The 27,564-nt window shown below is 45.8% G+C and overlaps 1 protein-coding gene across 18 annotated transcripts in view; it reads right to left on the bottom strand.

Moving 5' to 3' along the window:
- CELF2 (CUGBP Elav-like family member 2) overlaps positions 1-27,564 on the bottom strand; it is an 866,203-nt gene that overhangs the window by 40,349 nt on the left and 798,290 nt on the right. For all 18 annotated transcript variants that reach the window (XM_050802681.1, XM_050802670.1, XM_050802671.1 and 15 more), the window contains 3 exons: positions 25,240-25,398; positions 20,959-21,022; positions 7,721-7,855 (listed from right to left, as the gene is read on the bottom strand). In XM_050802681.1, the coding sequence (XP_050658638.1) occupies positions 7,721-7,855; positions 20,959-21,022; positions 25,240-25,398 (358 nt within the window). The remainder of the gene's footprint in view (positions 1-7,720; positions 7,856-20,958; positions 21,023-25,239; positions 25,399-27,564) is intronic.

Below are 27,564 nucleotides of genomic sequence, written 5' to 3'. Positions count from 1 at the left end.
ATCTGATGTGGATTTGCCACAATACAGACGACGGTGCAAAGCAATATTTAAAAACAAATCACTAACACTTAGCACAGAGTCCAGCGCCACCAACAGCAAAAAGCAAATACCTGAAGAATTAGAGTTGATGTCTGCACATATTAAAAAGCCCACTCAAAACAAGGAACAACACGCTTGGTGAGTGGCAGCCCTACGATGCACGTGAGGATCTGTCCACCCCGGGGACGAAGGCACCTGCCAAGGACAGCTCAGGGCACAGGTGGAATCTACTTGCATAAATCCCAGCGTGGGCTCTGTAGTGAACCGTAAATATTTCTACCCCCACAGCTATGCGGCTTTAAGCTTTAAATTGGTTACAGACTATGAAGAGACTCCAGCCTGCTCCAGGCTGGGGCATCGCACAAACCGCCTGGAATGTCCATCCCCTCACTGGGCAGAAGTTCACTCCAGACCCAAACTCCCTGCACACACAGGGCCCTCGAAACCCCTCTGGGTGGGAGGGGTCTCCATGCTGTCTCCTTTAGAAGCAAGATGATCAATGCCAAATAAAGGACATTTACTAGGAAGACATACTATTCCCAACTACTCTCTTCCCCAACAATATGAGTCTTACATGCCTAAGAACTTTCAAACCACTTGGTTTTCACGTCGTGCTTCTGTCGAGAAGCCACAGAGCAGCCCGAGCGGCAGGGCCGAGTGCTAAACCCTCTCGCTTTCTGGTTTGGTCACTTGCAGTTCTACCCTAAGGGGGGCCCTACTCCCAGCTCTCCGTCGCACTAAACACACAGAAAGATGGTACAGCTCGAAGGAGAGGAAGAAAGGAGAGAAAAAAGCTTCCCTCTCCCACTCTTGGTCTCATTCACAAAATTTAACATAAGATATGCAAAATACTGGTTATGATGTTTTAAGAGTGTAGAAGTTACAATTTATACTTAAAGGCTATTCAAATTGTTTTTACCATGGTGTGAATTCAGTAAAATGACGCTTTTTTTGAAAGCTGATGCTAGAAGAGAAAGGACATGCAGGTAGGAATCATCAGCTTTGTCTACTGATGTGTCTCCAGTGCTGGAACAGTCCCAGGCACACAGATGCTTGACACATATTTGTTGAATGAATGAAAAAAAAAAAAAAAACCTATCAAGAGGTGACAGTCACTACAGAGTCATTTTATTTACAGAACATGTTATGTAATGTGTGACTGCATTAACATTAATGAAAATAAAGTGAGCCCCATAATGTCAAGAGCAAACAAGACAATTTTCAGAAGAGCAGCGTAAAATGTTGAAACTTGCAGGAAACGAGCAAAGAACGGGAGGTCAATGCTCTTTCCACTGTAGCAATAAGAGTGTAAAGAAGTTTGACTGTCAGCACCATAGGAAAGCTAAAATAAAAAATAAAAAGACGTTTGACAGAGTTTTTGTTGTTACTGTTGTTGAGAAAGTCTCACTCTGTCGCCCAGGCTGGAGTGCAGTGGTGCAATCTTGGTCACTGCAGCCTATGCTGCCCGGGTTCAAGTGATTCTCCTGCCTCAGCCTCTCAGGTTCAAGTGATTCTCCCGCCTCAGCCTCCAGAGTAGCTGGGATTACAGGCACTTGCCACTGCACCTGACTAATTTCTGTAGTTTTAGTCCAGACTGGGTTTCACCATCTTGGCCAGGCTGGTCTTGAACTCCTGACCTCTCGTGATCCACCTGCCTCGGCCTCCCAAAGTGTTGGGATTACAGGCATGAGCCACCGTGCCTGGCTGTTTGACAGATTGAAACCCACAAATGAAACAGCCCATTTTACCAACTGGCTTGACTCTGCCTGACTGAGACAGCTGCTAGTGGAGGGAAGAATGGTCTGCCTTGAGATTTCCTTCATTCTCCTAAGAATAAACAACGACAAAAGATGGGGGTAAGGAGAAAAAGAGGACAGTAAAGGCTCAGGCCATCTTCACAGGAGTAACTGGTCCCTGCACTTATAAAACGCCCTGTATTTTGAAAGTGTGGTATAAGTAAAAAATACTCTGCAAAGCTAGACGGGACCTTGCTTTATGTAAGCAGTGTGGGCAGGCACTGGAAGACGACGTGGGGTTAGCAGTGCACAGAGTTAATGGGCACTTTCTGAGGATGATCTGCCGTGATGTTATCTTTCAAAAGCACACATTAGAGTAGGTGGTTCTTCCGAAGATGAAATGCCCTTCTCGGATACTAGACTCGTACTTATCCTATATCATGACATCAGAACATTTTGAAAGCCACTATTTGTAAAATAAGCTGCTCCTGTAATGAAAAGACTGCTTCATATGATTGTTTTGGTATAAGTTAGTATTAGATTTATTCTTCAGAAACCTGTTAGACCTGAGTATTCACCTGTAAGGTGAAACCAAATTGTAGGTTTGGTTTTTGAGGGATCCAGGCAGAGGTACGCCTTACAGGTGAACTGGGTGGGTGTGCTGACCCTGCCAACGTGCACCGTGAGGGACTCAGCTGCCTTAGAGATATGTGAGCTGTACTAGACTGAACAGATGGCCCTTAAACATTTGTCTTTGACAATTTTTGTTTCACTATTTCACTGAATTAAAACAAAAACAAAAACAAAACACTTGAGGGCCTGTGTCTGATGTGCTGTTCCAGATGCAAGGGAAATTACAAGTAAATAACACACTGTCCCTACTTTAAAAGAACTCACTGGCTGGAGGGCGAGACACAAAGCGAGTGCCCACATCACCGTCCTGCAGACAACAGGGTCAGCGTTAGTGGAGGGAGGCCGAGCATGCCCTGGGAGCACAGGCGAGGGGCGGCGTCTGCAGAACACCTGGCCAGCACCGACACTCCAGCCCTCTCTGTCCCTGGCCTCAAGGAGCCCAACAGCTCCTCAGGAACCATCTGCACTGCCCCAGGTCTAGAATGAGCTAAGTCCTTACTCAGCAACGTGTGGAAGTGATCAATCCTAACTAGAAGGCTTCATGGTAGAGGTGGCATTTGCATTGATTCATAAAAGTCGTAGGTTACTGAAAACAGTTTTTACCAATTACACCAAAAATGTTACTACAGTTTAAATTGCAGAAGCAGCATAAACTATACTTTTTATAATGTGCATTAGAAACGCTTTTATACCCACCCACACTATCCTTCTCAAGAACGAGCACTACAACACATTAGTGACGTATTAGATTTTTGTGGGAGGAAATGGGAGAGATGTTCTAGGTAGAGAAGCCTGCAAGAATAATGGTGTAAAGGCTGACGGCGGGGCTGGGGTACGGGGGATGGCCTGATCTGGGCAAGTGTGTGCTGCCCAGATTCTGGAGGGAAGCAGGCAGACCCCGAACACCACACTCAGGAGTTTGTTTCACTCGAGTCTACACCACGGTTGCCAATAGCATGCAAGACACACAGAGGAAAGGGGCCGAGTTGGAGGCTGTTCTAATAGGACAAGGGGAGAGAAGATGAGGGTCTCTTCCAGGCTCCTGTTGCCTGGGAGGGAAAAGATGCTTCACAGGGAGAACTGAGGGGCTGAGGAGGCGCGCAGCTGAGCCAGGGGCCGGCTGCAGCGATCAGTGACCAAGTCACATCAACCACTGGGACAATCCATTTAGCAGGGCGGGGCAGGCAGCGGGAAGGTCTGTGGGGCAAGTTGAGTTCTCTGCTCTGAGGTTGTGGGACCACTGCAGCAGTCTTGGGCAGACGGCCTCTTTGTCCACCTGTCTGTCCCTTCCTCCTGCCCCCACTCTTTCCTGTTTTGTGATACTGCCTTGTGCACGTCACCACTTGGAGGGGGCAGTGCAGGCCCCAACTCATTTTTATGTATTTGCCCTGCATGAACTAGAAGGCTCACAAATGTGGGTTAAAGCAGCTTAGGCATCACACTTCTTAGCATAATGCAAGTTCTCTGATGCAAATGCAGACATATACTGAAGGTGGCGACAAAGCCTCCTGTCAATGGAAAGGCCACAGGATAACTTCAAGGGTGGTTTCTCGTTTGCCACTGCTCATTCAGCTGCTCTGGTGACCAGGTGTGCAAGAACAACAGTCACTGTCCATTGGTCATGACTATGTGAGGCAGCAGGGAATGGCTGAACAACGTCCAAACACCTCCAATCTCTGTTACCCTCAGAGAGTCAAAGAGCAGGTGTCCCCACTTCCTTGAAGCTTTGTGTTTGTCACAGCCTTCAAGAAAGCTGGGGACACCTTCAAGATGGGAAAATACCACCCAGAATTCAAAGTGATAACTCTTTGAAGAGCCAACGGTGGGAATGAAAAAATGCCTCCTAGCACTTTCGAATGGCTGGTACTGCAGGAAGAACCAGTCCATGATCCTGGAATGGGTACTTGGTCAAGTCTGCACTTAAAGAAGCATTTGGAGAATTTTATAGCATCCTTTTCTTTAAAAGACGACGACGACAGAAGAAGTTCAGTGGAATAACATGGTATGTGAATGCAATATACTTTAGACCAAAAAAACCCAACAAAATTCATGTGTAGTAACAGTAACAGTCTCTTCAAGCTCTCAAAATTACCAGACAAAATCAACAAATCTGCAAGCTGAACGGAAGACAAACATCTTCCTTAATACCTAGCTACACCCCTTCTAGACAATTTGCCTCTTACCTAAACAGAGTCACAGTCCTCAAAAACAGGTTAAAAACTGGGTAACAATAAATGATCCAAGAATTAATTAACTAAAAAGGAGACTGAGGTAAACAAAGGAAAAATTATCATATCAAAATAAAAGACAAGAAACATGATTAAATTAGGCTTCAAAAGACCCGTGAGAAACTCATAAAAGGCGTAATATGCACTTACCTGGTTTTTATTCTTTCATGATTTAATTTCTAATTTTATTCACTACCATCTGATAATTGCATGAAACACTTATTCTAACCATGGGCAATTTAAACTATTTTAGTTTTTATCTCAAGGCCATGAGACAAAGGAACCTATTTATTGCCTAAGGGGATTTTTTTTTTTTTAACAAAAATTAAAGCTTAATCTTTCATGTTTTAAAGCCAAGACTGTTTAAAATCATTTATAATAAAGCTGTAGGGAGACTTTTCCTGGGTATGCAAAATTGAAATGATAAATTTACAATTATTAAAAAAATTAATAGTTTGGGGGATTGAATTGTCCCTTTGCTTTCTAGATGAATTTGTCTGAAGCTTAAGAGACACGCTTAAAAACGGGGTAAACCCCAGGCCTGTGGAGGAGAGATGGGATGAGGCGTCCCTTCATCTCACGGTGCGAGTGAACTGGCTCATGGTCCAAACGGTATGCCCAGTTTATTATTATTTAAAAAGTAAATAATGGCAATGGCCTTGGGAATGGCTTTCAACCCCTTTTACTTTCTAGGAAATTGCCTTGATGAAGCGGAGATTCATGAATTCTACTAACCACATTTTCTGTGACTTTGAAAAAGTCCCTGATGGAAATTAGACAAATAATTTACTTTCACTTAAACACCAGATTTTTTAGTTACACTTAAGAAAAATAATTGAAATGTAGATTTCAATCACTGCCGCTGCTGCACTTCAGGATTCTAATAAAATACTTTCAGTTATTATGCAAAGCAGTCCTCAGCAGAGAAGAGAAAAATCGCTCTCAGTGACACCTAAGTGAGCGGCGCGTTCTGAAGGGCAGGAAGCCTCTTCCAGAGCAGTTAAGGCAAGGACGCGGCGCTGGTGTGGCTTTGACTCCAGCAGGGAGGAAGGCTCATCTCACAACACATGTTCCTTCACTGCGGTCTCAGGAAAAAACTGAGAATAGTCACCTATGTTTAAAATTCCTTTCCCACCAACACCTAGGCCGTCGCCCTAGGCCGTCTGAGTAGCCCACATTTTAAGAAGGTTGCAACAAGCTCACACTCCTCCCAACGTCGGCTGGAACGGACGCGGTCCGCCCTAGAGCCCCACTCCGCTCTTCCCCGCCCACTGGCTCTGTCCTCTGCCTCAACACACGCCATGGCTTCCATTACGGAACTCAGGTCTCTGCTCAAAGGTCGCCTTCTGAGAGAGGGGTCACCTCCTCCAGTCCCCTGCCCCCTTTTCCAGTCGGATTCTGTCAGGGATCTTTCACTCATTGCTTTGCTTCTTGTCCAAGTCTCTGATGGACTGAAGGGCTCATGGAGGTCGGCAGCGGGTCCGTCCTGCTCACACCACACAGCACTTTCGGGATATGATTTTTGAGTTACATTATCTACACTGATCAGCTGACAGCTGCTTCTGCATTTGACTTCTTAAACTGACAAGCCTCCTTCGGACTGAAGATGCACCACAATGCGTTCACAGCACTCCATGCTATTTTGGGGTAATCATAGTGCTCACGGGGGAGAAAAAAATCCCGCTTAAGAAAATACATTTTCATCTGATTTATGAAATCTAAGTTGAGAGGGTCGAATTTTCATTTTTTTTTAAAGGACTTATTTTTATAAAGGGGAAATCCATCATGTTAAAAATGTTTATTTCTCAAAAGGGATCATTACAGGATTTACTAAGTTGATGTGTTGCACTGAAGCTATCACTTAATTTCCTGAAATTAAGGGTGATAAAGTTGATTTTTCAGGAATAGTGTTTATTATATAAGATGAGGCCCTCATATAGTAATGGTATGTTTTTGAAGACACTGTACGCAGTGAACTCAATACACCTGCCACGAGATTTCAGCACATTATGGGGAAATCCACCAGCTTCTCCTAAACATCTCTCAGACTGCTCTCTCAAAACCGTCCTCCGGGTGAAACGTCTTAGATACATAATGTTTTACGCAGAGACGAAGGGCGACTGCTCTGTCGAGAACTGCCGGTTCTAGGAATGTGCCTCATTCCTCCCTCAAGTCAAAAGCCCTAAAACAGGCAGCGTGGAGCGGGCTGTAGCTTTCGATGTGTGTTTCCTGAAAACACACATGCTATTTTTTCATTAAAGTTTTTTCAACACTTAGCTAATCTTTGGGGCACAGCTGATAGAGGGTCACGGGATTTTGAAAGTTAGAAGGAAGCTTGGAGACTGTCCAGGCCGTCTCCTTCATGTAACAGAAAAGGAGGCGAGATCATCTATCAAGGCCTGGAAAACTCAGAGAAGGAAAGTCTGTGAAATATTCGACTTTTTTAAGTTTAAAAAGAAAAAAAAACTCACATCACGGTATCTAAGCAATCACATTCTATCTGGCTTGTATGAAAAGACAACTGGCGTCTGCTTTTGAATAAGGCAACAAAATTTGTGAAGAAAAAAAGACTTTAAATGACACAGGCCAGAGCCTGACCAGGAATGAGCCAAGATGTTCCTTGCTGGACTGTGGATTTTAAAATCAAGTGTGATGGATTGGAGTTGGTGTGAAATGTAACATGAGAATGATTAGGAATTTTGAAAGAGAATTCTTACATTTTTTTTTTTTTTTAAAAAGGACAGGACAAAGAAAGATTAAGAGCTGGAGGCTCTTCATAGTGGTCACAACTTAACTAGTGTTGAATGGACTAGTGTTTAAAACAGAGTGAATGTGAGAGAACGGCTTGCACGGTGGATTCTCTCACTGAAAACTTTTTTTCATATTATCCATGGAAAATGAAAGACAAATTCGAACTTTGATCATTTTAAAAAATAAAATAACCCAATGACATAATGCGGCCCAGTATAGTTTCCCGGCTCCATCCTGGACACGTCTAGCCTCGCCCTTTGCACTGGAGGCACGCAGACCTACCTGCCACTCCTGCTGCATCACCTGCAAGGGAAGAGCACTCCTCTCACTCACCGGGACTCGTGAGGGCTCCCAGGGCGCTGCTCGTGGTAGAGAGAGGGTTTGCATTGGTGCTGGTGGCTGAGGTCTGGGCCGCAGCTGCCGCAGCAGCCAGCGTCGCCAGGTTCTGCAACTGTAAAGCATTCATGCCTGTGGAGAGAAGAGAAAGCTACTTTTGCAACAGGCCTCACACTTCTACAGTTTCCAAACAAGAGAGGGCTCATCAAATCGTCAGGACACATGATGAGAGCAGACGACCCTGTGCATGGTCACCTGCCTGGGTAGGAGCTGGGCTCTCCAGCCCTCTCCTCCAAGGCTACCTCTCCTTCAGTTCTCTCTGATGCAATTGCTCTTCCTAGAGACCACATACCCAGAAAGGGCTCCTGAATCCCACCCCGCAGTTCTCCCTAGCAGAGCCTGTACTTCTCCCTCACTAACCAGTATTCTCAGCCCACGGCCCTCCTGCCATGCTGTAGAGGTAAGTGCAAAAGAGGAGAGATTTCGGTGCTGACTGGCCAGAGTAGGGCCTTGTGGACAAGACATAGTGAGATGTGGCAACAGCTGGAGGAAGGGCTTCAAGGTAAACTCAATCCCTCAAAACGAGGTATTCCAGAAGAAACTACATTTTATTGGAAGCTGAACTGGTATGGGTTCTAAGCCTGTTAATCTATTTCTTGACAGTGAGTGGCAGCATTAACTGAACCCCACCTCAAAGGGTTGTTGTGCAGTTTAAGAAAGATGATGAAAGCAAATGACTTTGGCACTATATAAGTGCTCAACAAATGTCACCTTTTATTTTTGTTATTGCTATTGCCACTGAACTTCTCTCTCCGGATTTAAGCATGAACCCTAAAATGTGTCCATAGGGAGCTCAAATTTCATATCTGATGAATAGAATGACTGAATAGAAATGGCTGTACCTTAAAAGTTTTATTTGTAAAATATTTGTATTTACCTTTTAAAGGCATTTATATTTTAAAGAGGGACTTTAAGTAGAATAAATGTGTGACTCATGAAAATAATGAAAAAAATAGAAATGAAAATTAGCATGAACATAAGAGTGGGATTAGCCGAGAGATTTGGGGCAACAATCTAGGGGTAGGCTCAGCCCTGGTTCCTGCACTGGATAGTTAGTTTAACTGTCTTTTCTCCCTGTAGGCCGCTTCCATCTCTCAGTCCAAAGGTTCTCTGAATGGTCAAAGTATTTTTCCGTGATTCACTTCACTGGAAGACTGCACATGTGAGAAGCATGAAACAATGGTTCTGTCCCTGCACAGAGGAAGTGCAGGTAGAAAGATGGTGGACTTCAGCTTAATTTTACCTGCTTCTCCGGTCTTAAGTCCAGATACTTAATCAATATCCACGGAGCAAATTCAGTCTTCTTTAGGGAGAGTGCCCTGACAGCTGCTTCCGTAATGTGTGTGTAGGGGCGTTGGTGGAGGGAAAGAGAATGTTCTAGCAACATATATCTGTAAGCCCCCAGCCATGGGGGCAGCTCAGTGCCTGGCTGCTGAGTGCTCTAGACAGCACCCTTCTGACCCTCTGCCCTGGCCTCCTCAACCAGGGTGCATTTCCACTTAGAAAAAAGTTCCTGCTGTCTTGGTTGCTAAATGGATTCGCATTTTGTCCAAAGTGATACTCTATCTTTTTCCAGGAGACATCCAGGCCTTTTGGCTTAGGTTTAAAGCCAAGCACCTGCTTTTCAAAACTTACTTATTTCATAGGGATGCTTGAAAGCAGGACAGAAGTATCTGTGTAATCCTGTGAATTTCTGCAAGACAAGGGCAGACTTCCGGCAATCCTGCTTTATCAAGTGAACACAATCGGAAGAAAGCATTCCCTGGTTTTCTCTCATCAAGGGTCACACGGTGCCATATTCATGAGAACGTGGGTGTTGAGAGGCCCTGGTCTCATTTTTCAGTTTTACTTTGGGAAAACGGAGGAAATACGCAAGCTGCCTGGCCCTACTGCAGACCAACATGGTCCCAGCAAGGGGCTCTGTTTCCTACGAACACACGAAAGCATGTTTGACTTGAATGTGAGGGAGCACCAAGGCTGTGCGAGGTCTTGCAAGGAGTCAGGTACGTTCACGCATGTCTATCCGGGCCCTCTGGCTCTCTGACGATGCGTGCTTCCTCTAACGTGAACCACGACCAGACCACACCACCAACATATGGCTGAGCACACAAGAACAGAGCTTAGCACCAAAATCAAAGCCTACAATATGCATCTGGCACCGATTAACGACAGGCAGAGCTCCCACTGTAGGCTGAGGCCAGTGGGTCCCGTTCCAGGACATATATGTCCCTCCCAGGTGGGAGCCTCAATGATGGAGCTGTGTTGATGGCCTGGCTCAGCTGGCCCACTTGGGTCAGAGACATCAGGTCCCTGGCCAAGGCCTCACAGCCAAGGAGGGGACCCTCCTGGGCCTGGGCAGAGCCTTCTGCCCCCATCCTGTAGCCTCCTCCTAAGGAGATATGGTTTACATTTAATGCACATACTTTTTGTTAGCTGCAAGTTTCTTTATATGTTTGTTTATAACTCTTTTGTGGCTCACATCATACCCTACGTTGACATTATTTATATGTATTTCTTGCCCTCCCAACCAGATATCAAGTTCCTTTAGGACAAAAATTTTGTCTTACTCATTTTCAAGTCCACGTAAACACACACACGCGCGCACACAGTTGAATATATATAGTATGTACGCGTGCACAGTTGAATATATATAGTATGTGATGAGCAAATCTATATAAGACAAACAGGGTAACAGACACTTTGACATTTACATAAATTGCTCTAAAGAGTATTGTCTATATAGAGCTAGCCAAGGTTTTAGTTTTCCCCATTCTTTATTAGTTCGTTGGTATTTACAACAGCATCAAATATTGGCTGTTTCCTCTCAATCATTAACTAATCCACTGTGCAAATACTTAATAGGGCCCATGTTTAGTCCTTCTCTCACCCACTGACATTCACTAAAGGTCCTGGAACTGAGCCGACAGCACTCAGGTTCTCTCCACTGCCCGTTCCTTTAGGATCCAGGGCTGAGGGCCTGTGTGTCCTCCTCTACATTTCTCCTCCACACACTTTACCACCCAACAGAGTTTCTGACACTCTGCTAAGCTTTTCCCTGCTGCTGCCTGGGAAGTCCAGGGCGGGTGGCTGAGTCTCTGAGGCACCACACTGAGGCATGGCTAACACTGCTCAACAGCCAGACTGCAAGGAAAGGAAAAACTATGGGTCAAGGAATCTTAAGATGAAGAGTGGAAAGGAGGGGACACTGTGATCCCTAGCATCTTAGGGATCTGAGGACCAAAGGAGAGAAGAGTTAGTCAGAACCAATCAAGGAGGAGGATCCATATTTGCTTGTCCATCCATCCAGCCATCCATCCATCCATATATCCATCATTCACCCATCCACCCACCCACCCACCTATCCATCCAACTATCCATCCATCCACCTAACTATCCATCCACAGATCCATTATCCTCCCACCCATCCATCATCCATCTACCCCATCCATCATCCACACACCCATCCATCTCTCATCCACACACCCGTCCATCCCTCATTGTGGGATAGATGCTCCCACCCATGTATCCATCATCTACCCACCATCAATCCATCCATCCATCCACCCACATATCTACCCAACTATCCATCCATCCACCCACCTATCATCCACCCATCCATCCATCATCCATCCATTATCCATCCACCATCCATCCATCCACCCACATATCTACCCAACTATCCATCCATCCACCCACCTATCATCCACCCATCCATCCATCATCCATCCATTATCCATCCACCATCCATCCATCCACCCACATATCTACCCAACTATCCATCCATCCACCCACCTATCATCCACCCATCCATCCATCATCCATCCATTATCCACCATCCATCCATCCACCCACATATCTACCCAACTATCCATCCATCCACACACCTATCATCCACCCATCCATCCATTATTCTCCCACCTATCCATCCATCATCCATCCACCCACCCACATATCTACCCAACTATCCATCCATCCTCCCACCCATCCATCCATTACCCTCCCACCCATCCATCCATTATCCTCCCACCCATCTATCCATCATCCTCCCACCCATCCATCCATCATTCACCCATCATCCATCCACCATCCATCCATCCACCCACCCACATATCTACCCAACTATCCATCCATCCTCCCACCCATCCATCCATTTTCCTCCCACCTATCCATCCATCATCCACACAGCCACTCATCCTTCATCAACACACCCATCCATCCCTCATTGTGGTATGGATCCTCCCACCCATCCATCCATCCATCATTCACCCACCATCTATCCATCATCCACCCATCCACTTATCCATCATCCACCCACCCCTCCATCCATCATGCTCCCACCCATCCATCCATCATCCACCCACCACACACTCACCCATCATCCACCCACCACACACTCATCCATCATCCGCCTATCACACACTCATCCATCATCCACCCACCCCTCCATCCATCATCCACACACCACACAGTCATCCCTCATCCACTCCATCCATCATCCACCCACCATCCACCCATCCACTCATCATCTACTCCACATCCATCTATAATCTGGCACTGCTTAATGACAAGCAGAGCCACCGTTCTAGGCTCAGGCCAGGGGGTCCCCCTCTAGGACATATCTGACCTACCCATCCACCCATCGTCCATCAACCATGCATCCACCCACCCACTCATTCATTATTCACCCCCATCCATCATCTACTCACCCATCCATCTACCCACCCACCCATCATCCACCCATCTATCCGTTCACCATCCATCCATCATCACCCATCCATCCATTATCCACCCACTCACTCACCCATCATCTACTCATCAGTCCGTCCATCCATCCATCCATCCATCCATCCATCCATCCATCCATCCATCCATCCATGCAGTAGTTACTGAGTGGTCATGATGGGCTAGACCCTGTGCAAGACACTGAGGATAAAGTAAAAAACACGATAGTCCATGTACCTGAGCAGACTGCTGGATATCAGAGCAGGAAGATGTCAGGGAGTGGGGAAGAAATCCTGCCAGTTCATCAGTTTCTTGAAATAGGCCCAGATTCAGAATGAAATCCTCCTTAAGTCTTTGATTCGATGGGGATGGTAGAGGAGCATAGGAAAGCACAGCCCAGCTGAGGAGCTGCAGGAGATGTCATCCCTTCCAGCCCATCCCTCTCCTAGTCCTTGTGTGCTGACCCATGAGGCTTTCATGGTCCTCCCTACTCTTATTTTCAGAACGAAGTGCTCATGAGCCAGGTGTGCTAGCATGTGCCTATAGTTCCAGCTACTCAGGAGGCTGAGGCTAAAGGATCACTTGGGCCCAGTCCAGCCTGGGCAACAGAGTGAGACCTCATCTCCTAAAGAAGAAAGAAGTGCTTGTATACCAGAGGTGAGGCGGGCAGCTTACCTGCTCACGTTTCTTGGAACACAAGCTCTACTGGTGACACCAGGGACAACAGCAGCAATCACCACCACCTCCCGAAGGCAGTGCAGGCTGGTCAAGAAGAGCTCAGGCCCTGCTCTCACACAACCTGGGCTGAAAGCTGGCTCTGCCTCACCGACTGCCGGCCTGTTACCTGGAGCAAGCTAGTTACCCGTTTGCACCTTGGGGTTTTCAACTATAAAGTGCGACTGAAGTAGAACCCACCTCTTGAGGATTAAGAGATTAAATGGGTCAACACACAGAAAGCTCAAACAACAATGCCTAGTGTAGAGTTAAGCTCAAAAAAGAAGCTCTCAGACTAATAACTGCAATAATTCTGTCCTAAACGATGATGACAACAGAAGCAAGAAGAAAGTGCATGCCAGGCAAGCTCCTCCGTTCTTTACCTGTGCCCTGCTACTAGGGTTCCTAACACATCCACGTGGTGTGGGCACTGTGACTCTTGTACCTGTTACAGAGGAAACGGGCGTGGAGAAGTGAACACACCATGAGCCATTCTCCAAGGGTCGCTCCCTGAAAGGAGAGCCCCGCCCTTTCCCTGGGTGCCTGCCCTCTCCCTGCCAGCCTGGCCTGCCCACAAGCTACCCTTTACCCTCTCGGTCCCCATCTGGGGCTCTTCTGACCTCCTCTTCCTTCTCCTCCTGTGCTTTGGCATCCGTTTTATTCCTTAAACTCTGCCTCTGAGAGAAGTTTGGGAGGGATCGGGAGGGAGGGATAGGGAGGGAGGAAGAGGAAGGAAAGGGCTGGTCCAGCACAGGGTTTCGAAAGGCAATGTGGCAGGGGCCCAGAAGTTCACTCCACTCCCAGGTCCCCATATCCGCTGGGAGTGGCCTTGCTCGCCCCACCACAGTCTGAAGAGATGTGAGAGCTGGGGCAGATTCCAGTCTAGTGCTGCTTCACCAGGCAATGCCGCGCCCTGCCTCGGGGTCCAAGAACACTGGGGCCAATACGAATTTCGTGCATGCCGCCTGAATGCCAGAGGGCTGGGAATGAACTTGTGATCTTGTCTTCATTTGTAGCTAAGAACTAGGTTAACCACTTAACCACTAACGACTTACCTATGTACTACATTTTGCTCTCTCAATCAATTTGGCAATTAACACACATATATATTTTTTGAGACAGGGTCTTGCTATGTCACCAGGGCAGGAGTGAAACTATGGCTCACTGCAGCCATCATCTCCCAGGTTAAAACGATTCTCCCACCTCAGCCTCCTGAGTAGCTGGGACTACAGGTGCTTGCCACCACACCCAGCTAATTTTTGTAGAGAAGGGTTTTGCTCTGTTGTCCAGGCTGGTCTGGAACTCCTGGGCTCAAGAGATCCTTGCCTGCTTCTGCCTCCCAAAGTGCTGGGACTACAGGTGTGAGCCGCCACACCTGGCCTAATTTCTTAACGTGATTTTCTTCTGCATTCATCCCCAGAATCCCAGATATTACAGACCACTGGCTCTAGCTAACTCAGTGACCAGACAGACCATCGTCCGCTGCTGCCTCAGTGCTCTTCGTCGTGTTCTTCATCTACCCCACATCAGGCCCCTGAACTTGGTGCTTCTGAGGCAGAGGTCCCTGACAAGGTTTAGGGTCTCTGCAAACTCTCTGAAATTTTATGAAAAAGTATGTGTGTGATGTGCATGCAAAATGTTTTTGGTGACAGACCCTCAACAGTTGAAGAACGTCACGTCGGACCTCTTTAGACAATCTGAAAGAGATACAAGTGGTAGTGGAAAATCACCACATGAGAGCCCGGCGGTGCAGCAGTGACTTGGACCGCCAGGAAGAAATGAGAGCTGAGGAGTGAGGACACAGAGAAGAGGGAGGATGAAGGAGACAGTGCCTCCTCCCAGTTTGAACACACACACACACACACGTGCACGCACACGCACACCAGCATAAACAGCAGCCAGGTGAGCCCGAGATCCTCTAGTCTTAGCTACCTTCCTGGGCACAGGTGACAATAGGGGAGGACTCAGTGGAGGCTGGAGCCAGGAAGCCCCAGAGAATACCCCTTGAGACCCCTAGGACTTCCCCTGCCTCCTGGGCATCTCACTCCAACCAGGACTGAGGCTGGAGGGCAGTGAGGGCACCGTTTCCCCCGCCCAGAGCAGACTCTGTCCACTCAGCTAGGCAGAGGCCGTGGCCCATGTGTTCTCTGTCTATCCTGTCCCATGGACATCCCCGCACCTACCGATCTTATAGGCGCTACTAACCGTCTCACACTCTGTCACACCACAGTAATAACCCGAGGTGAGAATAGCGTGGGGACTGTCTTGGCCCTGGTATTCCTGGGCCCTTCCCTGGCAACGATGCACATCCCCGGAGGCTGATGTCTTGGCTTCTCCCGCCATAGATGGATCTACAGCCACAGCGCCATCACCTGGAACGTGGTCATCTCTTCTGCCTGCCTTCCCCTCCTACGTTGGGGAGAAGCGGTTTTGGGGAAAGGCACTGGCTCGATGTGCAGACACCAGCCAAGGCAGCTGGGTGAGGACAGAGGTTCCCTCTCCCTCCGTAGCCTGACCAGGCTTCTCGGGCACAGGCGTCAGGCACAGGCCTGCTCCCAGATGGGGTGCGGGGCCTCTCCTGAAACTCCCCTTATTCCTCCCCAGAGCTAACAGCAGGCTTCACTTCTGCTCATCTGGAAGTCGTCTTTCTGGTTCCTCTCTGTTGCTCTCTCTTTTCTGAGGTATGTGGGTGCCCCATCCTTTCCCTGTCTCAGCCCCTCTCCCAGGCGCCTCCTCAGTCTGCACCCCAAGTCACACTTTCTCCCACATGCTCATCCTGAAAGGGTACCAGACGGAGAGGCACGGGCACACGCTTGGCAAATAGTTCCTCTCGGAGAAGAAAAACTGCATATGACTTTATGAAGCACGCTGCTCAGATGGGGACCTCTTGAATCGGGGCAATAATCCAGTGACCGAACATGCAAAACATTTAAGTAAGTTTTAGGAACTCTAACAACGGGCTACGAAGATGGCAAAGAAAGTTGAGAATACAGGGATTCAACTTTTCATTCAATACTTGGGGAAAAAAATCCTCCTCAAAACGAAGAAATTATGTACCAAACAGATGCGCAATACGCCTACTTGAAATTTAAGATTAAAAAAAATATTTATAAGGAGAAGGGCATGAAAATTTAATTTAATGTTCACCTTAGGTAATTTTGTGTCTTATTGTTCATAGCAATTACCATAAATCTGCATATCAATAAGCATGAACAGATGTCAGTTGTTACAAGTGCTTGCCAATCAGGTCTGTTAAAAAGTGACAGATGGGTGGTTATAGAATGTTCTCATAAGGCCTATTAGCACATTCGCAGGAAGCGTCTGCAGTGCGGACTGCTGGAGACTCAGCTTGGGGAGGAACCAAGTTCTGCGTGGGTCTTTGTGGATGTACCAAGCACGCTTCACAACTCCAGCAGCGCCTCCAATTTGACATTCTCAGACCTCTGATACACTGTTTTTGAAATGTCTTCCCTCCTCTCCACTTGTGCCAGACACCAAGACAGTCTTCTAAGAGAACAGATCTCAAGTTGATGAAAGAAGAGCTGCTTCACGGTTTTAAGCAAATATTTACACTCTACAATTCTATTGTTACCTTCAAAACTTAGACCAGATATTCTGGAAGGGAATTACCACTTGCTTTACTCAGAATCAGAATGGAAACAAAGGCGTTTCCTCCCATTCATCAGAAGATACTTCCACCGCAGCTTCACAACCTCTGTAATTGGTTTAGTAACAACTGTTTATCCTAGAAAAAAAAATTCCCCCTAACAAAGAAAAACTCACTCGTGATAAACTTGAGATGTTTTCCAGGATGGAGGGAGGCGGCTTTCCTGTAACTGTCTCTGAAGTGCTTCCTAACAACAGTGTGGGGGCCGTAAACACACCCGAAGGGGTTGAGAGACAGAGCACGGTTTGCCAGCCTGGGTTTGCATCGGTGAACTGGACCTGAAGCTTGGTCCTGCCACCTAATAGCTTAGTGCCTTCGGACAAGTCTGCTAACCTCTTTAAGCCTCAGTTGCCCAGCCGTGCAGTGGGCTAGAGTCCCTACTTCATCAGGTTGTTGTGTATTAGGGAATTCTATATCCTAATCCTTGTTAGGTCACTGACTACTGCTGTGGTCTCACATTACTCATTTAACCTTTTCATCTTCCCTTTTTCCAATTGTAACGTAGTAACAAAGTGGTAGTCATGGCCTCAGCTTGCTATGAGGATAGTTGCATGATTTGTAAAAGGAGCTTTGTTAAAAGCAAAATGGTAAAACACTACCCCTGGTTTTTCTACTATGATGCTCTTTGGAGTCGATAGTTATTATAAACAAATTAAAGGCAGAGAAGACACTTTCTCTTATTCCTTTTCTCTTTCAAGAAAAATCCAAGCTCTCAGCCCAAACTCAGACCCCAAGCTTCTGAGATTTCAGAAATTCACGGAACAAGTATCACTGCTGAGTGAGAAATGGACAAGTTTTTATTATAAATTTTAAGAGGGAAAATAAAAACCAACCAACTCCAAGGAGGCACAAAAAGTAGATATAAAAGCCGTCAGTTTATCAAGGTATGTTCCTAATCCATTTTCTGCTTCTAAATTCCGTATTTCGTAAAGGTTCTCTTTGCTAAAAACGATAAAGCACACCTGAAGTTATTTTTAGTTTGAGGAGAAAATGGTAAGAGTTTTTGGGAAAGAAAGTATAGCTGACGTCTCATTCAATTTTATTGATGCAACTACTTAGGAACCAGTCGTCTCAAATTTCTCTTTTTTTTTTTTTTTTTTTGTTTTATTTTCTCCTGTAACTGAAAATGTTTTACCCATATAAATGTGGCATTTTACACTCTAGCTATAAACCTTATCTCCTCAAGGACACACCGGGATGCTCTGAGGGTTGTTCACAACAAAGTATTATTCGTTTCTGAAATCGGTTTTCGCTTTTTGGTGACAGTATTCCAGGCTGGATTGAATTTTAGATGCAGAGATCATTATATATACGTCCATGTAATACAGAAAAATTACATGTGAATTGTTGATGCGCCCACTCTAAGTAGGACACAGTATCAGTCACTCAGTAAGCACTGTAACATCAGGTGGTGTCTGGGATAAATAACCTCTTGGGCTTCTTCAATCCCACTACCATATGCTTTCTATTGTATTTGTTATGTTTTATGTTATACAAACTATCCCCAAATCCTCAACAACTCATTTGTAAAGATACTATCATTAGTTTAACATTCCTTTGGTCTATACATATTGCTGAAGTCATATTTCTTAATTTAAAAACCGGGCATTTAACTTAGGCTCCACTGGGGATTTATGTCTGTTGAGTTAGAAATCTATTCACTCATCCACTCGAGGACACTCATGAGCAGCTCTTAGAGGGGTGAGAGCTAAGTCTGCCGGCCACTGGGTCATGCTCTCCTGGAGCACCGAAGAGTATCCAGAGTATCCTGAAGCATCCAGGGAGGTGAGGGCAGAGGGAAGGAAGCAAAGGGCTCTGCGGGAGAGAGGTGCCCCTCTCACATTTGGGGGAGCTGGGAAAGCTTCTCCCAGGAAGGAACCTCTATCGCCCATTCACCATGATCACTCCGTAACAGGGGCACAGACTCATGGCAAGGGCAGAGGTAAGCCCCACTTCTGGGACAAGACAAGAGAGAAGGAGAGGCCATATAAACTTTTCTTCACTGGTGGAAAAAGTACTCCAAACCATAATACTTCAACTACGCAGGAAGAGGAGACCTGACGATCCCTATAAATGCAAGGTATCCTTCACTGAGCCCGACAGCTACACCTTGAAGACTGTGAATATTCCGAAGACTCTGAATACTCCACATGACGGTAAGGAATGGCCTGTCCAGCGTTTGATTTCCTAGCCTATGTGGACTTGGTGTGCTGAATTTCACACATTGAGGATTCAAGAAATTGATAATTCGGGAGGCTCAGAGCACATACGGATTGCCTTTAAATTAGCCATCTGCTCCTCGGCACCTTGTAAGGTGACTCCCAGATACCCTCAGTTTTCAAATGAGCACGCAGAGCGTGCAGGGGCTGGCATCCTGACCTGCGGCTGGTGCGGCACAGGCACACACATCATAATGAAAGATGACAGGGCACGCTGTGCACCCGGGACACCACGCTCGGCAGCAGCCTCAGGACCCAGTGACCTTCTCTGCATAATTCTACTGTGGGAGTAGAAAAGCCTGAGGCCACCTCTAAGGAAAGCCCCTAATTTCAGATCCCGGGGAGTCCATACCATGCGAGAAAAGCAAATCTCCCATGGGCTGAAAGTGTGACAAATCTTAGCATTTATTTTCGAGCTTGCAATCAGGAGGTTTTCTCTTTTAAAACACAGAAAATCCCCTGAATATTTTACTTATCTCTCTCCAGCTCCTTTCATAGAATTAAAAATAAATTAACCATTCAATGTGATTCTTAGCTCCAAGGCCAGCTTCCCGAACCATATTCATAAAGACGCTGCTGAATGATTTAACTATCATTTCAAGTTATGTGTTATTTCTAATAATCCAAAAGCTATGTTACAACGGAACCAGGTGGCGGTGCCGATGGATTTAAAGCCCAACGATGAATTCAGTAGTGTTTTTACTGCGGGTCAAGGAAGACCGTCAGCTGATGAGTTTCCAGGAGCCGCGGGCCACAACGGCTGGGCTGCCAATCACACACCACACCCAGGGAGAGGCCCCCTTGGAAGTTTTTCCAGATTCATTCAAAGTGAAACAAGAAAAAACAAACAAACAAAACCCAAGGATACATATTTAAAAAAAGAAACAGCAGTATAGAAAAAAGGAGTTTTCATGGTGACAAAGAAAAAATGCTTCGTTCTGCACATGCAGGTTTCATTGCACTGATTCAGGGCGTCCTTGGTTAAAACAAACCATGCTTGGTTCTAATATGCCAAAAACCTGTTCTTCTCCTTGCCCTCTCCCCCCACCTTTTTGGAATGAAACAAGGAAAAGGCTCTCTGACCATTCCTCACGGCAGGTTAATGGGCACCTGTGTTCTGATTTATTGCACTTGCTGCCTTCCCTGGCCTCATGTTAGGTAGGGAAATCGGCACGGAAGGTGGCACGGCAGGAGTGACCTTTCGCTAATCACCGCACCTCAGTTACTACTGGCGCAGCTCATTAGAAAAAGGAATCCTTCAACGAGCTGGCTTTCAAATGCAGTCACACTTTGATTTTCTCGAGAACAAAGATTCTACTTTCACATAAAAGCTTCTGATGCACGATTCTGTCAACTGGGGCACTACAGTAAAAAAGCCACCCTGTTAATTGTCTGTCGTTATCAAGGGGCTGCAAACCGCATCAAAGATAGGCCTGCAATCCTGGGTTTCATTACAGAGGTCAGAACATTTTTATTGACTGTCTGTTATTAAAATTTTAGAGGGGTGTCAATCATTTGGCTGCCCTAGATATAGGAATCTGGATGGAAAGCCCCCAGTAATCAATCTTATTTATAAAAACAACAAATGACTAGTCATTTGTTGATATAGATGCCAAGCAGGATTTCTCAGCCCCTTCATTCTTAGCTGTCATGCACAGTGAAGGTGGGTGGGTAATCTAAGAGGTAGCAGAGACACTTCAGAGCAGGCGGTTCTAACGTTAACACCAGACAGAAAGCTAACAAGTCTGATCACCATTCTTGTTTCTCTTCCCCTGCTTCTTCTTTGTCCTCGGAACCAACCCCAAATTCTGACAATGGCATAGTCAAAAAGAGAGGCATGCTTCCTGACTTACCTGCCATCTGTTGAATGCCGCTGAACGCACCCAGGTTGCTGGAGGAGGTGGCCTGCTGCAGGAGCTGCGGATGAATGCACAAGGACAAAGTCAGGGCTAGGTGGAGAAGGTGAGAGCAAAGTAACTCCCTCATTAAACTGGGGACAAATTCAGTTTACTTTGCATTTACGGGGTTGGCTGCTATTGCCTATTGATGGACTGAGGGTCCCCAGAGCTGGGGCTGTAAATCCATATTCATGTCTAATCTCTATTAAGAAACACAGACACTGGGGAAACTCACTAACACTGCTGCCTTAAAACAATTAATCAATTTACTCTTTTTAACAACCAGGTGTTAAATCTATTGAAACCAACATAGCGTGACTAATTATTTCTCTCTGTAGTCTAGCAGTTACCATAACTCATCTCTGTCAATCAGGGTCCATTCCCTCCCTCTCCTACTTTCCAGCACCGTTCAGCTTTCTTCATCCTTCATCAGAAGCACATGGGTTCACTGACTTTATGTGGGCACATGGTGCCAACATAAAGATCATCATGGTAACTACGAACACGAATGCATCTATTCACAGCTGTACAGCTGCAGCCACCACTACATGACCAAGCAAATGGGCAGCCGTTTTAAAAGGCCTCGCTGCAGAGTGAAACATACAGCTCGTCAAAACTTAGAACTATCTGGTGCTATGTGCGTCGAAGTCACGCACTGTAAATGTCAATCTTCAAAAACATTAATATACCTGCGAGGAAGTCTGCATTTTCCACTAGTGCTTTCAGGGCTGCATTTTTCCTGCCATGCGGAATGAGTGGGTGCCATGAGATAAAGGCATGGAGCCCCTGGGGTGCTGCTGGACTTGTCCAACTCAGCTGAACCGCAGGTTAACTTAGGTGAAAGACTGAGTGTTGGGCTGAACTTACGGATCTGCTTTTTGGTAAGGTAGACCAGTACAGATACAGTTAGCAGTGGCGCCAAGCATACAGTTATCTCCTATATTCAAATGTACATGGATACCAGAAACACAGATTTACCACATTTATTACTGAAATATTGTTGTCAAACTATGTACTTAGAAAGAACAAGATTAATTCACTATTTTAAAAACAGCTTTCAGAGCCAGGTGTGGTGGCGCACATCTGTAATCTCAGGACTTTGGGAGGCCAAGATGGGGGGGATCACTTGAGGTTAGGAGTTCGAGACTAGCCTGGCCAACATGGTGAAACCCCCATCTCCAGTTAAATTACAAAAATTAGCCAGGTGTGGTTGCACATGCCTGTAATCTCAGCTTCTTAGGAGGCTGAGGCATGAGAATTGCTTGAGCCTGGGAGACGGAGGCTGCAGTGAGCAGAGATGGTGCCACAGCACTCCAACCTGGGCAACAGAGCGAGACTCTGTCTCAAAAAAAAAAAAAAAAAAAGCTTTCAGAATTGATTTGAGGCTCTGTGAAACAAGCTAGAACACTGTTCCTCTGGGGAAGTCCAGGTCTTTCCAGTTTGATACGAAAAACCCTACACATGGATATGGCTCGAAAATGGATCCTAATTGAGGTAACAGCACCAAGCAGTGTGGAATTATCAGTAGCTGATTCCAGCAGTCCCTAACCTTTTTGGCACCAGAGACAAGTTTCATGGAAGACAATTTTCCCACAGACCAGGGGTTGAGGGGAAGGTTTTGAGATGAAACTGCTCCACCTCAGCTCATCGGGCATTAGATTCTCATAAGGAGCACGCAACCTAGACCCCTTGGCATGTGTACTTTAGAACAGGTTCGTGCTCCTAGGAGATTCTGAGGCTGCTGCTGACCTGATGGGAGGTGGGACTCAGGCAGTAATGCTCACTCGCCTGCTGCTCCCCTCCTGCTGGGCAGTCCGGTTCCTAACAGGCTGTGGACTGGTACCGGTACTCAGCCCAGGGGTTGGGGACCCTTGGCTGATTCAACTCAAGCCTCAGGTACAATGATATTACGGGACTTCATACTATCAGGTACTAAAACCAAGAAAAGTCTGTGTTGAGTCATTCCTCTCCATTCCTTGCCCACACACATACTCTCACACACACAGAAAGAGGAAGAGAGCAGGGAAGAGGGGGTGGGAAAAGCTAGGGACTGTCCACTGTAATAGTAAGGCCTTATTTTGGTTTCATCTGTTGGGTTTCTCATTCTCTTGCACTTATCAACTCCAACGTCCTCCTCATATTCAATGTTTTGAAATTTAAAAAATTAAGCTAGCCTTGAAGATGTTTAGAGGAGTTAAAAACACTTATTGAGGTAAGTGGAAATACCTGGAGTGTCATTAAACCACCACCCAGGATTACTGCCATGGATAACCAACCTCTGGTGAGCCAGGGTCAGCATCTACCACTCAAGGTAGCTAAGGGCTCTTTGAGAGAAAGGGCTTTTCAGCTGAAAGGGAGTAGAACAAACATGGCCAAGAAAGAATCACCCGTGGCAGAGGGAAACGTAGTGAGAGCTTCTAACAACATGTTTCTATAAATGAGGCTGAGATTTACTCTCCTTCACGTACACAAACAATTTGCAGATGCGGTCCCAGAAACATGTGCCAGAGATTTCTGTGAGCCGTGGGGGCACAGGGGATGTGCTAGAAGACAGAGTGGACATGTGTCTCAGTAATGGTGGATGGGGGAAGCCGGACTCTTAGAAAGTACAGGAAGGTGAATGAGCATGATGTCAGCCTCGGACAAAAATTCTAGTACACAGAATCGTCTGTGAGCATCTGAGCCACACACATTTGTGGAAAACAAATGTCAAGCTAGACTCATTTCTTTTTTAAAAGCAATTTTTAGACTGATAAGTCAAGAAAAAAATGGCAGAGCAAATACAGATTTTAGCAAGACAGCTGACAAAATCTCTCATGGTATCTTCATGGACAAGGTAGAGAAATGGACAGAAAGTGATGGGAACTTGAGCCAACGCTTTTGCTAACAGCACAGAGGAAGACAGGAAAAGGATGCTTCTCATTCATTCATCAAAAATGGACTGAAAAGTTATTATATACCAAACCCCACTGGGCACTGGGGGTGGGGCAGCTAAAAAGATGAAGGTGACCCACGGCAGCACCCAGAGTCCTCAAAGAGGCGGTATGGCCAGCCAGCGGGACACGCAGGAATGAAGCCCCATCGGCCACTAGCAGCTGGTTGATTCTGGGTGGTGGTATGTAACGTCTTTGAGTCTCCCTTTCCTCATCTGTCCTACAAGCTGGATAATCTCACCTTCCAAGGTGGAATAGGGAGGATAATTTGATGCAATAGCACAACTTCTGCTACAAAGTAAAGCTAATGGGTGACAGGATCCCAAGAGGGATAGTTAAAATGTAAAATGACAGAATGAGGACCCAATACATGTAGGGTACACACACACACACACACACACACACACAGACCCTCTCTAAGGCTGGAATAAAAGGCCCAAACCCATAATATGAAATTATATTAATAAATGTGAAGTCCAACACTTATGTTCCAAAGCAGAAAAATGGGGTAGAAGAGCACAATTTAGCAGTAATTCAAATAAAAATAAAATCTTTAGAGTACTGGCTGCCTTCCAGCCCGCATCTGCCATGGTTACTACAAATGCTGCTCTCAAGCTCCAGTCAGACGCCCTCAAGTCCACACTAGGGGTTACTACTCTGTCCTGGTCAGATCTCGCTGTGGGGACTGTCTTAAATTCTGGTCACTGTGTTTCAATAAAGACACCGACAAAGTGAAACGGAGAGCATGAGTAAACAACCAGAAAGCTCAAGTTCAGACACCATGAGATGTTAGGAATGGCTGAAAGAACTGGGTCTGTTGGGGCTTGAAATAATAGAATTTTGTTGGTTTCAAATAGATGAAGTAAGAAACACTTGATTTCATCAACCCGGTTCCACTGCAAAAAGCCAGGATCGTGGAACAGAAGTTCTGGGAGATTTCTCCTGACGTCCTGCTGCAGCAGACCCTGACCTGACAAGGATGAGCCCGCCAGCCCAGTGGCCTCCCTCTCGTGACATCATCAGCTGCATATCTTCGAACTCAGGGCGTTGGGGTACCTTTCAAACACGGGTTAGAAGTTTAACCTGTGGGACTTTGCCCAGCCTACATCAGGCAGGAATTCAATTAGTCCTGTTCTTAACAGAATCATTCTAACTTGGAAAAATATCCTGCATAAATGCTGATTTCAGTAATTCCCCAAGATTGAAAATGTACTGAAAACGAATGCCTCGGCACAGGGAGGGGAAAAGTCAGTTTGCAGAGTTTCCGCGGGTGAGGACCATACTGGCATTGCCCAGCACTTACCGCCAGATACTGCGGGGTCAGTCCGCCCAGCCCCGTCAGGTTCCCCCAGGTGGCAGTGTTGAGCTGCTGCATCTGCTGAGCGAGCTGCTGCTGGAGGCGCCTTTGCTCTTTGTCCTTCTGAGTGTCAGCAAACTTCACCACGATAGGTGAAGAGCAGCCCTGTGGTCAGACACATTGGAAAGTGGAGAGGGGGTTACAGGCTGGCGGAATCTGCTCACGACACTCAGCACCGGAGCTACCTTTCTGCACTAGGCTGGAGCACATGGAATGGGCTGAAATGGTTTAAAATGGTTTGATATTCCTCCTTCTTCTCTGAACAGTACCATCAACAGAAAATTCCAGATACTGCCAGTAGTTTCTTTGGGGGATCTGGTGGTCGGTGAAGTCACTTGCTTTCTTGCTCTGATTAGAAACTGCCTCTCCTTCTCTCTTCCTGTGTCTTCCTTCAACCTTGCAGGACCTCCTTACCGACAACAGACCCTTCCAAGGTTCTTTAATTGAGCTTCACGGTTTGCTCGTCTTAAAGACAGGCTTGGCTTTGTGTGTCTGCCCGTGTCCACAGATGGATAGAGGACAAAGGGGACAATCTGTAATGGGAATGGCCACGTCTCTCATTCATTTATCTTTTACTCTTTCCCATTTTCAGTTATGTACCTGTGAACTTTGGGATTGTGAAAATCCTAGTGACCCAGCAATCATAGGGAGAAGGGCTTCCTTTTAGTTATGTGGATGAGGGCAGGAGATATTCAGAGAACACAGGCATTCTCCAAAGTAACCGTTCATGTTTTCAGAGAGGCCTCTTCCCTCAGCACAACTGCTCTACCCTCTACCCGCCATCCCTGGAGCTGGTGCAAACCCAAAAAACAGAAGCACATTCTAGCCAAAGGAGATAGACCGTGAACAGCAGATGGAGGAGTCCACTTGGCTTCTTTCTCTAATGAACCTCACCATCCTAGCAGCTTCTTTCAGTTTTAATTTCCTTTAAAAGGCAAGGAGTAGGGGTAGTGAGAAAGAAATGGCCAAAGGTCACAGAATTCACTTCTGAGCTAGATAAAATCATCAGGGATAATAAGGGCCTAACACTCCAAGCACGAAGACCTCCTTTCCAAAGCACCTTTGCAACATTTGCCACTTGGTAAGTAACTCAGCAGAAGTCTCCACCTCCTTCCCCAGCCTCTTCTTCTCCTTTGTGTGGCTTGCCTACACATTTCATCACAAAGCTGTTCAATTTTGCTGAGGTATAAAGAAGTAATTCTACCCAAGTGATTAAAATAAAAACTTTTATTGAAACTCAGCATGATAATAGACCTCTCTCCTCTCTCTCTCTCCTCTCAGAAATGTTATATTCCTATTTAAATGAGATTCTCTGTTCCATTCCCTTTGGGTCATGTTGCTCTTTTCTGGAAAACAAACGCATTTATTTTTTTCCTTATCACCTTGAGTAGTTATTGGGGTGCAGTTCTGAATACATGAGGATATCATGTCTGTTAATAAAAAAAGTGAGAAAAATGAGATGAATATGTCAGTGTTAAACTTCCAGCCTATTGGTCTTCAGCTCTGGTAGGCCGAGTCATGGTACAGAATGTTAAATGTCAGCAAATTGCACAAAAATAGTATTTCCATCGTTTAAAAAAAATTTGTAATTCATTTTTCTGTATCTGTTCCATGTTTCAGTACTTCACTTAAAAGAGAGCAACATACTTTGAAGATTACGTAGACAGGGGGTTTTGCATGGAAAAAGGTTGTCATTGTTCCATCAAATTTGTTCCATAACAAATTATAGCATCTCTCCTAACAGAACATCTATTTTTTCTTCCTTAAATAGTAAAAAATGATATAAAAGCAGAAAATTAGGCCAATGATTATAGCTTAAAAATAATTTTTTAAACCATGAAACACAGGGCAGGGATAGAGTGAAGGCAAGTGGAGATATAAAATTAATTGTTTTTAAGACCTTGTTCTTTCAACATTCACGTCATTGTGAATTAGGTAATACATCTTGGTTAAAGATACATGCCAGAGTCCTGGAAATAATGTAATTAGCTAAAAAATAAACAACGTTAGTCAAACAATTATAATGTGACTGCATAATGTATAACCTCCTATTTAAATGCCAATTAAAAAAAAAAAACTAAACAAGAAATTTAAGTGTCAGAGGGCTCCTCTGTGTAAGCATGAATGTCTGGTTTTAAAACAAGTATACCAAATTTGGTTTTTAAATAATAGAGATATTAATAATAAAGGATCAAGGGCTTAGGAATAAATATGCCCCAGTGGTCAAACCAACTCTTTCCATGATGGGAACCTACTGTTTCTCAGCCTGGT

This window comes from Macaca thibetana, chromosome 9 (genome assembly GCF_024542745.1).
Source record: "Macaca thibetana thibetana isolate TM-01 chromosome 9, ASM2454274v1, whole genome shotgun sequence".
NCBI classification, from domain to species: Eukaryota; Metazoa; Chordata; class Mammalia; order Primates; family Cercopithecidae; genus Macaca; species Macaca thibetana.
This window is presented reverse-complemented; position numbering and strand designations above follow the sequence as displayed.